Genomic DNA, 16032 nt, shown 5'->3' with positions numbered 1-16032 from the left:
TAGAGAGAAAGCAACTGAACAGATCAAATTAAGTTCACGATGTCTGAGATGAAACCAAGTAGTAAAATAACAGCTGTTTGCCTGTGAGGGATCTGTGAGGTTGTATAAAGAGCCTGTTAACATCAGTAACTGTTAATACTGTGTACAAAAAGCAAGACAGTGGCACCATGTTTTCCAAAACAGCTTTAAGAAATTAAGAAGAGGGAACAATTAATCCTTAATAAACTCTTGAAAGAATGAAACATGAGATCTTTACACATCATGACCTGCTTTTTCTCAGTGAGAGCAACATCATATATATGTACAGTTCAGGAATGCCTTTGTGTGGCCAGTAAGGATATTTCCCTTGGCCCAAAAGTCTCATTTGTTTGGGAAAGTCTCGTTCAAGTCTTCGATGCTCAGCTGGTTAAAGGGAATCATGTTCTTGAATTTGTTCAGCTGAGTGAGGAAGAACAGATTATCAGAATCTAAAAAAAGAAAACTTAAAGCATTTGATGGTAAAATCTCTCCAGGTTTTCAAGTTAAGGATAGTTTGTTTTTTATATGGCGAGAAGCTGGAACTCAAAATCAAGTTGTTTTCTACCTGTATGCATTGGATGTATAAAGTGGTAAAAAGATGGCTAAATGCAGCTTTTAAAAATTTTGTCATTACAGTAAAGATAAACACAATTATGTACTGTAGTTCATGAAAAACACCAAAAGATCTTCTACCAACACTTTGTTTCATTATCAAACACATTACAAGAAAATTTTCACGTTTGTTTCTGTTAGTAACAAAACAACAAAAGCAAAGCACAAAACAAAATGAAAAGTGTATTGCGCAATAGATTATTTTCTAAAATATTTCCAGGGGTGTAATTAGCCCCATGTTTTAACTAACATGTCATAAACAGAGGCTCTTATACATCTGAACCCAGTGGCACTCACCGCTTCTGCCTCCTGAGCATTGATAGTGCTGTTTACGTGTCTGCTGCCTCAGGAACCTTCAGGGTGCTGAACCAAAGAAACGAAATTCATGCTCTGTACATCATAATCTGAACTAAATACCTTCATTGAAGTATCCCAACTGTTAATTTACCAGTCAGAAATTATTTGAGGAATCATGCTACTGATAAAATACAGCATGCAGTTTCAATAGAGCACAGACCCCCCCCCCCCCCCCCCCCCCCCCCCCCCCCCCCCCCCCCACACACACACACACACACACACAATTACTGGTGTGAGATTTATGATCAGCTTACCTTCTCTTTAAACTCGTCCACCATGCCTGCTTTAGCCACAGCAGACCTGTAGTAGTTCCAGTCAATGGCTGCAGGTTTTTTAAGTGGGTTTATATGTGACTCAGATACATTTAAATTTTAATCTCCACACTCAGGGACACATAGATGACACTCAAGTGCCTCTGGTGTAGACTTATTAAGCAATATCATGCACCTCATTTTTTTTCAAGTCCTTGCTCAGACATACATGGTTTCTCCTGCCTCTCCTAAAATGAGGAAATGTACTTCAGTGCTTCTTAATCCTATTCCTTAGGACCCACTGCCCTGCTTGTTTTAGAGGTAACTAAAACACCTGTATTAAATGAATGCCTCATTAACAGGCCTGAGAACTTGATGAGGAAGTTCATTAATGTAAATCAGGGGTATTAGAGTAGGAACACAAAGGGCAGTGAGTCCTGGGAACATGGATTGAGAAACACGGACAAAGTTTAACTACAGGTTGCCCAGTAATACAAGTAATACAAACTTTGCAGAAATAGTGTCACTTCTTGTCTCTGCAAAAGCTACTCATGTGGCCCTCAGTGTAGCTCATATCCCGCTCATGACTGAGAGGGGCAGCAGAGTCTGACAGGTTGTCAGTAAACTTTTTTTTAATGCTTGTCATGTCTGAACTTTCTTTGATAAAACTAGCAGATAGAAAACTAGCGTATTTTATACATTAGCATAGAACTTTGATTCATATCTGAGTGACTGCATTTAGCTTTAGAAGTTGAAAACAATGGCAAAATGGATATTAAACAACAGCTTCAAGTTACACCAAAGTCTCGTATCTTTTTCTTGATTAAAATTATATTTGGTTTACAAACAAAATGTTTGATAAAGTTGAAGTTTATCATTTTTAAGAGCATATTGCTGTAATATTTTGTGCTTATATGATTTTTTAAAAAGTGTGGTACAACTCTAATTGTTCATCCATCTCATTCCTAAGATTAAATCCACAACGAGTGATGAACATCTTTTTTAAGGTGGTTTGCACACAGTTTTTTTTCTTAGATTAATTTCTCCTCCTAAATTATACTTCAAATCTTTATTACTAAACATTTTTTATATATTATGAGGTAAGAGATTGTACTTGGATTTATAGATTATTTGTAAGGTTTTGTATTTCACTAGATCTTCAATCTTAAGTACTACAGATATCAAAAACAGTAGGTTCGTGGGGTCCTTAAAGCCAGCATTGTGCATTATTTGAAGTCCTTTGTTGAAGAATTGCAAGTGTGTTTAGTTTTGTCTTATAAGTATTGCCCCAAACTTCAATACACTAGCAAATATGTGGCAAAACAAGAGTACAGTAAACAATATGCAGAGTTTTATGGTTCAATATATACCTGGATTAACCCATTATAGCAATGCACTTAGCAGTTTTAGTTGTAATACTGGTAATTTGAGGATTCCAGCTTAGTTTGTGGTCAAGAATAACTCCAAGAAAATTGTGTTTGTATACGCGTTCTATAATTTCATTTTGGATTTCCATTTTAATCTGTACATCACTGCTTCAGTTACCAAATGCCATTTTTTTTATTTATTTAATGACAATTTATTATCATAAAAACATTTTTTTAATTTGTTAATTTCTATCCAGTAACACAAGGCCAGGACACAAAATTGTGGTTTCATCAAAGTACCATTTTAAGTTGTTTTTTGGATATAACATAGATTATTTATATATAGTAAAAATACTAAAAATACTATACTAGTAAAAAATAATTTAGCAGGTTGTGCAGCATTCTTTTCTGAACAATTAGCTCCAGAGTTATCTCACTGAACCAGCCTTCTTGATCAGTTTGTTCAGTTTCTTAAGTCTCTGGCTTTGATGCTGCTGCCCCAGCAGATGGCTGCTGATCTGAATTTACTTCAGACTTATAGACTGATTCCACAGCAGACTGGAAGACATGCAACATCTTGGTGCAGACATTGAATGATTTTAACTTTCCTGAAAAGTAGAGTCTACTTTGTCTCTTCTTGTAGATGTCTGCTGTTATTTGGTTACGCATTACACTTTATGAGTTATGACTTGTTTCAGTAGTCTGCTACTAGTACTAGTACTACTAGTAGTGTCAGTTTCATAGAGAAATCAAAGATGTTTTAATGAATATACTCTGTTCTGTATATTACTGCCAGATTTTATAACAGCCTTTTTTTCATCCAAATTATTCATGTTCACTAGTAGCATTTCTTCACTTTTTTTTAAAGACCAGACACAATTAGTTCATTATTATACATCTATATAGTTTCAAATGAGACTGGTAAACAACTTGTAAGTGTAAAATTAGATCTAATAATGCTTCATTTGTTAATATTCCTTTGAAAGATGCTAACATGTATGCCCAACCAGCAGATCCTCTTCTCTTTCAGCCAGGGTGAGTGAAAGTTAAACATTAGACATGCTGTAATTAAATATAACCAGAGTAAACTAGCTTTTGTTGATAGGAACCACTGTCCTTCACCTGTATATATATATGTATATTCTAGCTGCGCCAAGAACCAGCTCGGAGAGTGGCTGTGTAAGACTTGAGAGCAATGTCAGCACTGGTTTCGTCTTCCTTGCTCAGGTTGTGTACTCATAGTCTCAGATGTTTGGGTGTGATCAAACACTGCCAGGCACAGAAGTCATGCAGCACAATTCTGCTTCAGTGGTGCCGGTAAGTTTGAATCTTATATTTATGATGGAAAAGGCAATGACAGTAAAAATTAAAGTCTATGATGCACAGCATATACTTCTGAGTTTGTCTTTCTGAAAAACTGAGTATGATTGTTCTTTCAAAATGTATATTTGTGTAAACAAACAACAAACAACAACAACAAAAAAAACATTTATAAAAATGTTAATGGGCGTGCAGGTCGAAAGTTTAATTTGACTTCCAAATTTTGTTATCTGTGTCAGGTCTCTTCATGTGGACAGTCCTCCTCACATACCCACACTGACCAACAGTTATGTCCATGGCACTTCGTCTGTCTCACTGCTCCCCTTGACTGTAAGCCAGAGCCTGGACGCCACAGTCCAATGCTTTCCTGACCGTGAGGCAGTGGTCTTTTTGCAGGACGGCATCCGGAAAACCTTTGCAGAGTTTCAGAAAGATGTGTGTCTCATATTTCATTCCTTCAGAGTTTACTCTCATGAGACTTTCTGCCAACCAGCTATAGTCCATGAGATTAAAAAAAAAAAAAAAAAAAAGCATTTATGTCTTTTCTTTTCCCCGTTTTTCAGGTTGACCAGACAGCAGCAGGTTTGCTTGCTTTGGGCCTGAAGCCAGGGGATCGACTTGGAGTTTGGGGGCCAAATTTATATGAATGGATCCTTTTCCAGTTTTCTTCAGCCAAGGCTGGGATTATACTGGTTAGTGTTGAAGCTGTCTACATATGTTTAACATTATATTTCCTGGGATTTAGCTCTGTGTTACGAAACATTGCTGTCATGTGCAAGTGAGGAGGACACTGAACCTTTCAGGTGCTCAAGGGACCTGTTGTGTATCACACTGTTTTATGTTAACCATGTAATCATTGTCTTGATGTTAATTTTTTATTTGAAGCATGTTATTCAATACACAGCCACTGAACAATGCCTAACACTTGTGTCATGTTCTAAACACCACAAAAAAGTAGGTGAACTTTAAACTGTTTCTGTCCTCACAGGTGCCACTGAACCCAGCCTATCAAGTTGAGGAAGTGGAGTTCACTCTGCAGAAGGTTGTGGATCCCATGTTGCACTTATAAAACACAGCTAAATGTAACATAGATGTGAAAGCATGCCATACTAATATTAAGATTAACCAAGCTTGAAAGAGTATAACTAAATAAATTTGCTGTGCTCAGGTCCAGTGTAAAGCAGTGGTGTGTCCTACCCACTTTAAAACCCAGAACTTTTGTGAGATGCTCAGGGAGCTCTGCCCAGGAATCGACACTATGCCATTAGGCATGCTCAAAAGCTCCAGGTTTGTTTTCCTTAGATACCTTTGAAAATTTAAAACAGTATAATTAATTCCGTTCTGGCTGCCACATAGTGAACCTGTCTTGGGTCTCTCAGGGTGCCAGACTTGCGTATAGTAATAGTGACCGACAGCAGACAGCCAGGGATGCTCCATGTAGCAGATGTGATCCAAGCAGGCGAGAGTCAGCATTACAAAGAGCTGATGAATCTGCAGAGCAAGCTGTCCTTCGATGATCCCATTAACATCCAGTTCACATCAGTAAACTGCAGTATTGTACCTTTTAACATGTACAAGTATTTACCTTTGATGTAACAATGATTCACATGAACCTTTCTTTGTTTAATTGTGTTAGGGGACCACTGGGAAACCAAAGGGAGCCACTCTTTCACACCACAATATTGTAAATAATGCATACTTCCTGGGTTTGCGCTTAGGTTATGCTTGGAGGGTAAGTCTATTTTTGTCTGAAGATTTAAAGAAAGTGCAAACTGTGAAACCTAATTTTCTGTCCCCATTAGCCTCAGGTACGAGTGTGTGTGCCTGTGCCGTTGTATCACTGCTTCGGTTCTGTGGTTGGAGGGATGAGCATGGCGGTTCATGGTGTCACACTCATTTTCCCTTCCACAGGCTACAATACTTGTGCCAATTTGGAGGCCATTCAGAGTGAAAAGTAAAGTTCTCAGCACCTATATGTCATCCAGTTTTTTGGTAATAAGGACTTTTACTAATTGTTATTCATATTTTTTATCTTCCTCAAGATGTAATTTTGTCTATGGCACTCCCACAATGTATACTGATATGCTAGCTCAAGACTTGGACAAGTATGACTTGTCATCAGTTGAAGCTGGTAAGAGTTTTAATGACATGATTAATGAGTTTTTTCTGAATTTGCCATAATCTGTGCATTTGCTGCTTTATTTAAGGCATCATGGGAGGTTCTCCATGCCCGCCTGAGATTGCCAGAAAGCTAAAAACAGAGATGAAAATGAAAGAGATAACGGTGAGCAGATACAATGTCTGTCTCTTCAAACAGTTCTCTAGAGGATGTCATCTACAACCGTGTGAACATTGTTTTATTTTACAGATTTGTTATGGAACCACTGAAAATAGTCCTATTACTTTTCTGGGATTTCCACGAGACAACGAGGAGCTGAAGATGAATACTGTTGGGTGTATTATGGATCACACTGAGGTGAGATTTTCTATTTCACAGAACAGTTTATCTTCCATATCACAGTAACACTGTCTATATGTGTGTCTTAACTACAGGCCAAGGTGGTGGACCCTGCCACAGGGGAGATTGTTCCTTTGGGGGCTTCTGGTGAGCTCATGATCCGAGGCAGCTGTGTGATGCATGGCTATTGGGCTGATCCTGAGAAAACCAGAGAGGTCATCTCCTTAGATCGCTGGTACAGAACTGGGTGAGGGTTGGTTTTTGTTTTTTTTTTTCCATTTTTATGCCTCTACAAAGCTATTTACTGTATTGAATCTAGAGGGGAAATTAGCACAACACATATCAGTTTCTTGTGGGAAACATTTTTCTAACATTTCTAATCTTTGCAGAGATACAGCCAGCCTGAATAGTCTGGGATATTGCATCATTGAGGGACGCATAAAGGACATGATCATCCGCGGAGGGGAAAACATTTACCCTGCTGAAATAGAACAATTTCTTTACAAGTATCCAAAAGTACAGGAGGTACAGGTGAGATGTGAAACCACTGGAGGGCACCAAAGAACTAAAGATCCATCATCAAACTGTCTTCACACAGTTTGTGAATATGCGTATATTGTACACAAATGAAAAAAGATATTCCATTAATTTACTTTGATGTAAAGTCTACATCGTAAGAGATCTGCTTTTCTGCTTCTCAGGTGGTTGGAGTGAAAGACGAGAGGCTGGGTGAGCAGGTGTGTGCCTGCATTAAGCTCAGGGAGAACCAAACATCTACTGCAGAGGAGATAAAAGCCTTCTGCAAAGGCAAGGTCAGAGCAGATGATGGACGAAATTACAAATGGCACAAAATATCTTAAAAACAGCTCCCAGGTGGGCAGTTTATGCACTGAAATGTTCTTTTTTCCTTCCAGATTTCTCACGTCAGGATCCCACACTATGTGGTCTTTGTAGATAGCTACCCACTGACTGTCTCGGGGAAGGTAGGAAGTTGTTTAAACATACTTGACAATACTTGTAAAAAGTGTCATCACTTGTTAAACTGAAGTGTTTTTTTCCCCTCCATACCCCTAGATCAAGAAGAACATATTAAAGAAGGAAATGGAAAAGAAATTAAATCTTTAATTTAGTGGATTTTGCTGGACCTGGAGAGTGCTGAAAAATGTATAGATGAAACTTTGGACTATGTAACTGTGACTTTGTTATAATCTTCATATGAAAATTCTGCTTCAATAAGTTTTGTTTTTACTTATTAAATAAATTTAAAGTTAAACATGACAAAACCAATTAGTGACAAGATTTGTATTTGAAACAGTATCCTGTGTAATTAGAAAAATGCAAATACAAACCACACCACATATTATTCTCAATCTTTATTTACTTTAACAATTCAATATAACACAATAGGTAACCACTGTATGATCATAAAACTCGTTATCTGAACACATGCCATACAGGATTTGAAATAAATAGGACTTTAATACCAAATGTCAATATGTACAGTGTGTTAGCCAAAAATCACAAACTATACAAATTATAATGTACAAACTGACTGTAGAACTCACTTTAGTAGCAGGCTCTTGCAGTGCCCAAAGTGACATCTCATAAACACTAATGATGTATACTAACTTCTGGATTGCACTTCAAGTTCTAAGGATGGTTACACTGAGGATTTGGAAGAAAAAGTGAATATAAGGTCAACAAAGGACATCTAAATAAGACAATGGATGCAGACACAATTAAGGTAAGTAAAATGGATACAAAGCCAATACTTGCATCATGCAAAAACAAAAAATTTTTAATCGTTTTGTTCTCCTTTGAGAGTCCAATCCAGCGTGCAATTTTAGAGCCAAATTCACATCCTCGAGGTAATAATCAACACCTGATAATTCTCAACATTTCACAGTGAGGTATCACAGTGAGCTTGCAACAAGATAACAAAATTTATGCATCAACTTTATGCATTAAAAAAAAAAGAAAGAAGGCAAAAATGTACTCTTGAAAATGCCAGTGGACGTCCATAGGGGGATATTCTCGACTGCAGCAAAAACCTGTGAGGAGCAGCTTGTTTAAGTGCAGAGGAGAGAGAGAGGAAAAAAAAAAAACAAAAAAAAAAACAAAAAAAAAAACCAGCTGAGCTTTCTGAGACTACTTCAGCCAGTAACCAAAAAAAATAAAAAATAAAAAATCATACTGAAATACAGCTACATGGCTTTGAACAATCAACATTCACTTCGGTCATTCTAATGAATACGGGGTCCACCCATACTTCAACCACGCATAATGCACACATGCAAAAAAAAAACCAAAAAAAAAAACAGCAAACAGGAAAAATTGCATTTCAAAGCATACTGAGATAAATTAATATTAACATATCCCTTTTTAAATATCATACATTCTAAATAGAAGTTATTTTAACTGTGCAATTTAAGAGAAAATACAAGAAGAAAGGAAGTTTAAAGGAAGCTGTGGTCTGTTGAGGACCTTTTGTCAGAGATAAATGTTTTTGGATGAGTTGTAGAATTGCCATTGTAATTCAGTCAACTTTAAAGCTGATCTCAAGAGTGATGCATTGCAATGACAGTCATACAAGCACAGTAAGAAAGCTTTAGGCACATGCATGCATGTAGTAAGAACATATGCACAAAAGGCTGTGCACCTACTCACAGATGCACTTCAAGCTGCAACCTGGAGGCAAGTTGATTGTTTTTGTCAAGCCTTTCTTTCACGCATCAAACTCAAACATGCGCACCTCCACACAGGCAAGAACACATCACCCTCCCTTTTCAGCACCCTTGCTCTCAAACACACACAAACACTCACACACACACACATACAGTAGCACAGGTGTCCTCCGCTGACATACTCTATTGGGTAGAGCAGCATTTCAGCAGGGGTTTGCATTGCCACTGGATCCCTCAGACACTTAAAGGCAACATGCCTGGTGGAGACACAGCTCTGGATGACGCCATGGAAGTCAGGGTGCTGGGATCCAACCCGTTAACGGTGCTGCAGTTGACATACAGACATACAAAATCAAATAAAGTGATAACTATCCACATAAAATTTTCCTCTTTGATGTTAAACTTGCAAAAGAGGCAAGAAGAGGAACATATGGGTTTTTGAAAGACTTACGTGTTGTCGAAGTAAGTGGTATGTAGAGAGTGAGAGAACTTTGTAGCATTGCTTTTGATGAGTGTTCCCTTGTCTGTGGAATAATTTTTTCTTGCTGCCTGGTCTTTGGCGAAGTTCCTACAAGCGGCAAGTTTGGACTCTAAAGCCTTGAGACAAAATAGTTTATATTTAGCTCCAGAAAAAAAACATCTTCCTGTTGCTGTCACAGATGACACATTGGCCCTCAGATAGGTCTATAAAATATACAGATTTAAAAGTGTAAAAATAATTAAAAAAAAAAAAAAAAATTATAATATATATATATATATATATATATATATATATATATAAAAAACTTACTCCAACTTTTCTCAGGAGGTCTCCAACGATATTAAGAGCTGAGATTCTAGCAGAAGGGGTGAGGGCGGAGCGATCACAGCCGTTGGTTAATGCTAGAATATATGAACAAAAATGAGTGCACATGCAGACATGTGCACTAATTTTTTTGTGCAGTTTACAATATATGTAAACACAGAGGTGGGAGTATTCCTTACCTTTAGGACTGACAAAAGGGTGATCTACAGCCTTTCCTACAGGTGTTGCTGGGAGGGACAAAGAGGCCTGTACTGCAGAATCTATCTTGTCGATGTCTAAGGTGGGTGAGCTGGGTGCTGACATCCTGTCTGTTGCCCGTTCCCGTACCGCCAACTCCTGTCTCAGGTCTAAATAAGATAGAGTGAAACCCAATCATCCACCATCCCTCACACAGATGACCAATTGCCAGAAGTGTCATCTAAATGTTTCTGTACCTCGTGCTTCGTCTTTCAGCCTCTGTACAGACACCAGAAGAGATTCCTTCTCGTCCAACTCACTCTCCAAGAAGGCATTTCTCTCAATCGCCTGGTTCAAACGGCTCTCGAAGTCTTCAAGAGACACTATTGTTGCCCTACAAATAAAGAAATATAGGTACAACGATGAGCATTGCAGCTGCTACAAAATGCGCCTTTTTTTATTAAGTTGTAAATGAAGTCATTCTGACCTTTTTGCTCTCTCCAGGTCATCATTGGCTTGTTCAAGTTCTCGAACATATTTGTGTAGCTGCTCTTTTATGCTGCGTGTCTGCCCCAGGTCATCTTCTAACATGGAAATCTGCTTGTAACTCTGGGCATACTGCTGCTCCAGCTTCTCCTGATAGAGATGGATGAAGTGAAGAAGAGGAAGGAGCCTGGGGTGAGCCATTGTATAGATTTGAGAACAATGACAAAGCTTGCTAAGGTATGTAGTTTGAATATACCATCTGATACACTTTAGTCACAAACAACAGGGCAGGAAATGAGGTGAATCACAAGACAGTCAGGATAGTCATTTACATTATTTCACTTTCAAAGTGCATCTTTGATCCCTGTGGAGGCTCACTCTCTTTTTTCTGAGACACTTTACATAGTAATTAATGGCAGGAGTGCATGGCTTTACTGTGGCCCCTGAGACACAAAGACAGGAAAGCATAATTCATAGTTTCTCTGGTTCATTTACACGGTTCGTGTTTAATATTTGGTGGGGCAAGTGTGGTCAAGTCAAGTCATGTGAAATAATTCCCAACATCTACAGTACATGGGAAATTCTTTCAATGTATACACGTAACAAATGAGGTACGACAGAGATGATCAGGAACACGTTTCATCTGCTGTGATTAAGAACCAGAATTGTTCCTCCTATTTTCTTCCTCTTTATCCTGACATCCAATTAAGGAGTGCTGCAGGATTACCTAAGAGCGTGCCTAATCAAAACCTGCCATAGAGAAGAGACACTGGACCTTTTGCTCAGGATCTAAAAGAAATCAGATAATCTCTCAAGGGTACACTATTTTATTATAGTCCTAATCCATGAACTTTAAAGGTTAAATAAAATCCAAGTTTAGCAATAAGTCAACATGGTACCTTAAAGTTGGACACCTCGTTCTTCAGTCTCTCATTTTCAGTTTGTAAATCTCGAAGTCTGTGTTCAGCCTGGCTAAGCTGTGCTTCCAACTCAGCCTCCAGTTCCCGACTCCCCTCCTGGAACTCCTGAAGTTCTTCCTGGGCATCTTGGCAACTGGATGGTGCACAGAGAAAGCATGGGAAACCATCAACAGTCATTGTTAAATATCAGCCGCCCTACATCCCAATCACCATGCAGCTCTGCAGAGCTGACTGTGGGGCATGAGTTCTAGAAAACTAACAGGCTTTTGTTCAGCGACGCAAGCCAAGCTCAGGCATGTTCTGGTAGCTGTATTCCTCTAATGGCCAGAAATAAACCTGCATAAAAAAAAAAAAAAATAATTTGTCACACATCAGTCCCGGCTCTGCCAAACAGACAGCTCAGCCTGGTCGAGTTAAGCTTTCTAAATATACAGCTCGGATAAGACAGCTGAACTGTGAAAGTACTTGGTTCAGAAGTAGCCGAGAAAAACAGGAGGGCTGTCATATGTCTTCAGCTCTGGAGGGTGTTAAAGGTCAGGAGTAAAGCGAAAATGAGAGGGCAAAGAAACAGGATGAGGCATGTGGGTTAAGACACAGGATGTGTGTACACATTGGTCAGGACTGACCCTATGTAACGAATGCAAAAAACACACAACGTGTGTATCAAGTATTTATTTTAGTAAGCATTTCAAGCTGGAGTATGAAGGATAAGTAAACTCTGAGCTCTCAGAATAATAAAAAAAACAAAATTTTTTTTTCCTCTCTATCCTATGAAGATGACATTGCTTAGTACTGGTAACCCGGGTCTAACATCAGCTGACTTGCATTGGGATAATGACCTTTCAGTGACTCTACAGAGCAGTGGAATCCGTGAATCAGTTGTTGTGCAGGCTTCCACACATACCAACGTCAGAGGCTGCTCGATCAGCATGCTCTGCCCTATAACGCCCCTGTAACAATCAGCTCATTTCAGCAGTGTGGATCGACTTAAATGAGTAAATGCTGAAGTCCATTTTATAAATAACTATGTGCAACAAAATGAGAAGACAATGTTTCAACAGGTAATTAATAAAAACTTTGTGCCACAAATGTTGATGGTTTAAAATAGTTCTCCTGAGAAAACACATGTTCCAAACATGTGCAACAAGCCTCTTTGAACCATCAACTTCAAGTTAATATTCCATGGAAAGATGTGTTTCCCATATGTACCCACAGCAGGAATTTCTCAGAAAACCACCAGCACTTTAACCCTTTCTGTGCAGTTTTACACTTTCTCTGAATGAACGATGGACCTCGGCTACACCAAACAGAAAAGGCAGACAGAGCAAATTAAACAAAGATTTAAGCAATACTGCTGCCCACTCCTACATAGCCTGTGGTATCTGGTAAAGAAGTAAAAGCTTTGGTCATTTCCTCATGAGTAAGTCAGCAGGTTTGTGGGTGCTGATTTCAGAGGCTGTCTAGTCATTTGCCTTATATGGCTTAAACCCAGTCTGCCTGTGCTGAAACCTCTGACAGAGACAAAGCCACAATTTTTTTTAAAATAATGTTGGCTTTTTTAATACAGGGGAATTGCTGCTGTCTGATATTTCATTTAATTTTCTTGCAATACAAACTAAAAAGTAAACTACGTCACACTATTACATAAGCCACTTTACAAAAATGCGCTTGTTAAGCAATAGTTATAATTTCTGTATAGAAAATGTTAAAAAAAAAACGTGACAGAAGCCTGATTGAAACGAAATATCATATATCTTAATAGACACAGGCTATACAATAGAACTGAGTGAAAGCAGCAAGTAATCTGGGGCAGAGCTTTTACAGAGATATATACACAATGCTTACCTTTTCTTATATTTAAGGGCTTTTGACTTCCAGTAATCAACCTCCTCATCCTTTGAAGAAAATTTAGGAATCATCTCTGTGTCCATGTCAGGGAACCCTGAAGGTGAAGCAGACATTCTTATCATCTTTACAGACTCAGCCTTGGCACAACACTTTCACTCTGTGTCCTGTGGCATGCAGAAGCAAGCATGGTTGCATTCCTTTATCTTGGAACCAATAAAATTAAGATTTAAAACTTTCCTCAATTTCAACAGGAGAGGAAATTATAAAAAAAACAAACAAACAAACAAACAAAAAAAAGCCAGCTTGGCCTGGCCATGTTATGATCTCATTTGAAGGTCATGCCACCCTATTTATAAGTCAATTAATTAAATAAGCCCAGAGTTTATTTTAGTAATTATATCTAATTACCAACACAATTCAGATTAGGCAGCATGGAAAGAGTTCCAATGATAAGTGACCAAAGATTGGCAAAAACAGGCCTTTGTTTTCTGACCTCCTTTCAGTTAAGCTCATGTGATGTCAATAAAACAAATTCAGCAACTACAATTTATCCTAAGAGGTAATGGTTATGGTTAATATCGAATACATCCAAACTGACAGCTGTAGGTCAGTTGTAAGGTGGGAGCGTTTAATTCACTGTCCTGTTTGCAGAAGTAGTACTTAAAAAAAAAAAAAAGAAAAAAAGAAGAAAAAAAAAAAAAAAAAGAACAGCTGTTCCTCTTTACTGAACTATTAAACACTGCCTTACTCTATAATTTGTGTACCAACAAAATTATTTTCAGGAAATCCTTTAACCCATCTGAAAAGAGACACTATGTTTTGTGTGTGTGGATGATCCAGCTAATGTTGCCTGTTCTACTGCTGAATATTTACAAACTAACCTGAAATAATAAGTATTTCCTACAGAGAAAGGTCTGACTGTCAGTCAACATAACACAGAAAACCCTTCAGCTGAACTCATAGATCATAGATTTTAGTCACTTATAATTCCTTGGGAATCAATTATAATTATGTTAAAATTGTGCAGAACGTGGTTACAGGAATGTGAAAGCCTAGAGTCCTTTACCCTTGATGACTTTGACTTGACTGGCCTAGTTTAAGCTAGGACAAAGAGGAGGATGTGTTATTTTCCTCGCTAGTCGACAGTCTAGTCTCAGAGGGATGGCGACTGTGAGGCCTGCTCTTCCGTTTAAACATTCCTCTGAGGTGGCGTCATTAACAATTTACTGACTACAGGACCCTCACGTGTCCACGTGCTTCTCCTGAAATCAAAACTGTGTAGAGATGGAGACGTTTCCAAGCTGCAGCTGACACAAGTTGGCTCTATCATATGACAAAGGCGGGCTTACACAGCATTTCAGGAAAGTACCAAAATATCTACACAAACAAAGCCTGCTGAAAAACCTGAATATAAGCCAGTAATTTCTATTCATTTCTGTAAATCCCCAAAAGACATGATAATACTATCAGTTTCCATGAAGATAGAGCTCCAACACATACACCCTCAAAAAACAGACCTAGCTATACATTACCCCACTGATACTAAGTTAAAAATGGGAGTAAAGCTACAGAAGTTCATGTTTGTCAGAGAGATACAAGCAATGGTACTGTACAGGTGACATAATACACCAATTAAAAAGGTTAAGCCATATCACGTAACAGGTTTTGTGCTGACAATCCCCAAAACACATGACAGTTCCTGGTATCATTCATTTCAACATCTTTTGGAGGGGTGTCGGCATGACCCCAGGATCTATTTGTCTTCTATAACAATACTGGGGCAGGCAGTGCCAGTAAAGAAGGGTCATCTGGAATTGGAAAAACAAGTGGGGCCTTCCTGTCACTTTTCAGGGCGATATGGCCTTTTGAACAGTTCAAGCACTGATGCTGATCTGGTCCCAAATTTTTTAGTAGGAGCCAATTATATATCCACAATTCCTTCCATTACAATTTCTTGGAGTTTGCTCTAATATGGAAAACAACTAGACATGCGTATTTACAGGGTGTGTTGGTAGTTCACCCCCAGACCTGACTCCATTTAGTCCCTCAAGCTCACATACAGACGGACAGTTTTTCTAAAAGGTAGCATGATCATCATGCTGTTTGATGAACTACAGAAAATAAGATAAGGTGTCAATTACGGTTATAACAAACTGTCTTCATCTCTAATTGTTCTCACATTCAAAAGGTCATTTTATTTCTCTGAAGAAAAAAAGATAAATTATGTCAGTTCGTGTAACATCAACGTACAGACGAGAAGACAGTTTTTTTTGTTTTAAAGGTAGCTAATTTAACGTGTCGACACTCCATGCTTATGGTAAATACTTATTAATGCCGAACAGTACGCCGCATAGTACGCTATTGCTAAAAATAAAAATAGCATATACAAGCAGGCTCATGAAAATAAACGACATAAACAAAAATCAGACCTGACAGCTCTCGACGTATTAGCCGAAACTGAGCTATCTCCTTCATAGTGTTCTCTGAAAAGCTTCGGCCAAGCACTTTACACGAACAAGCCCAAAATGTAACACATAACAGCCAAATTTCCTCACAGTTATATCAGTACCTGCTCATATCAAAGCGGTGTCTCGTCCTCTGTCTCAGAAAATCACCTTCGACCCGGTGTAACATACAACGAAAAGCACACCTTCCAGTAACAGGGCCTCAGATAATACTAACTGAGGTAACTAGGCTGCGTGGGCTATGTTTAGGAAATTGCCAACGCG

The 16032-nt window shown here is 38.4% G+C and overlaps 2 protein-coding genes across 2 annotated transcripts; one reads left to right on the top strand and one right to left on the bottom strand.

The window, feature by feature from the left end:
* The first annotated feature begins 3756 nt into the window (after positions 1–3756).
* Positions 3757–7686, top strand: LOC121652617 (medium-chain acyl-CoA ligase ACSF2, mitochondrial-like). The gene is made up of 16 exons (XM_042005496.1): positions 3757–3922; positions 4165–4360; positions 4489–4617; positions 4914–4967; positions 5094–5212; positions 5305–5467; positions 5562–5657; positions 5728–5879; positions 5968–6056; positions 6133–6209; positions 6294–6401; positions 6479–6630; positions 6773–6914; positions 7085–7195; positions 7298–7366; positions 7458–7686. The coding sequence occupies exons 1-16, from the start codon at positions 3801–3803 to the stop codon at positions 7506–7508; spliced, it is 1830 nt and encodes a 609-aa protein (XP_041861430.1). The 5' UTR covers positions 3757–3800; the 3' UTR covers positions 7509–7686.
* Positions 7687–7741: 55 nt separating this feature from the next.
* Positions 7742–16032, bottom strand: ndel1b (nudE neurodevelopment protein 1-like 1b). The gene is made up of 9 exons (XM_042005950.1): positions 15873–16032; positions 13301–13397; positions 11435–11588; positions 10537–10685; positions 10307–10443; positions 10052–10219; positions 9858–9949; positions 9519–9664; positions 7742–9392 (listed from the first exon to the last, which is right to left on the bottom strand). The coding sequence occupies exons 2-9, from the start codon at positions 13384–13386 to the stop codon at positions 9302–9304; spliced, it is 1023 nt and encodes a 340-aa protein (XP_041861884.1). The 5' UTR covers positions 13387–13397; positions 15873–16032; the 3' UTR covers positions 7742–9301.

This window comes from Melanotaenia boesemani, chromosome 2, assembly GCF_017639745.1.
Source record: "Melanotaenia boesemani isolate fMelBoe1 chromosome 2, fMelBoe1.pri, whole genome shotgun sequence".
Taxonomy (NCBI): domain Eukaryota; kingdom Metazoa; phylum Chordata; class Actinopteri; order Atheriniformes; family Melanotaeniidae; genus Melanotaenia; species Melanotaenia boesemani.
Note: the sequence above shows the minus strand (reverse complement) of the source record. Positions and strands in the feature narration are given on the sequence as shown.

What these genes read in the sequence shown, in the direction of transcription:
- ndel1b (XM_042005950.1), bottom strand. Translation starts at nt 13,386, where the DNA reads ATGGACACAGAGATGATTCCTAAATTTTCTTCAAAGGATGAGGAGGTT. An exon ending in GACCTGGAGAGAGCAAAAAG is followed by an intron (nt 10,444 to 10,536) that starts GTCAGAATGACT and finishes CTTTATTTGTAG; the next exon opens with GGCAACAATAGTGTCTCTTG. An exon ending in CCCTTTTGTCAGTCCTAAAG is followed by an intron (nt 9,950 to 10,051) that starts GTAAGGAATACT and finishes CATATATTCTAG; the next exon opens with CATTAACCAACGGCTGTGAT.
- LOC121652617 (XM_042005496.1), top strand. Translation starts at nt 3,801, where the DNA reads ATGTCAGCACTGGTTTCGTCTTCCTTGCTCAGGTTGTGTACTCATAGT. An exon ending in GGCATGCTCAAAAGCTCCAG is followed by an intron (nt 5,213 to 5,304) that starts GTTTGTTTTCCT and finishes TGGGTCTCTCAG; the next exon opens with GGTGCCAGACTTGCGTATAG. An exon ending in GTATTATGGATCACACTGAG is followed by an intron (nt 6,402 to 6,478) that starts GTGAGATTTTCT and finishes TCTTAACTACAG; the next exon opens with GCCAAGGTGGTGGACCCTGC.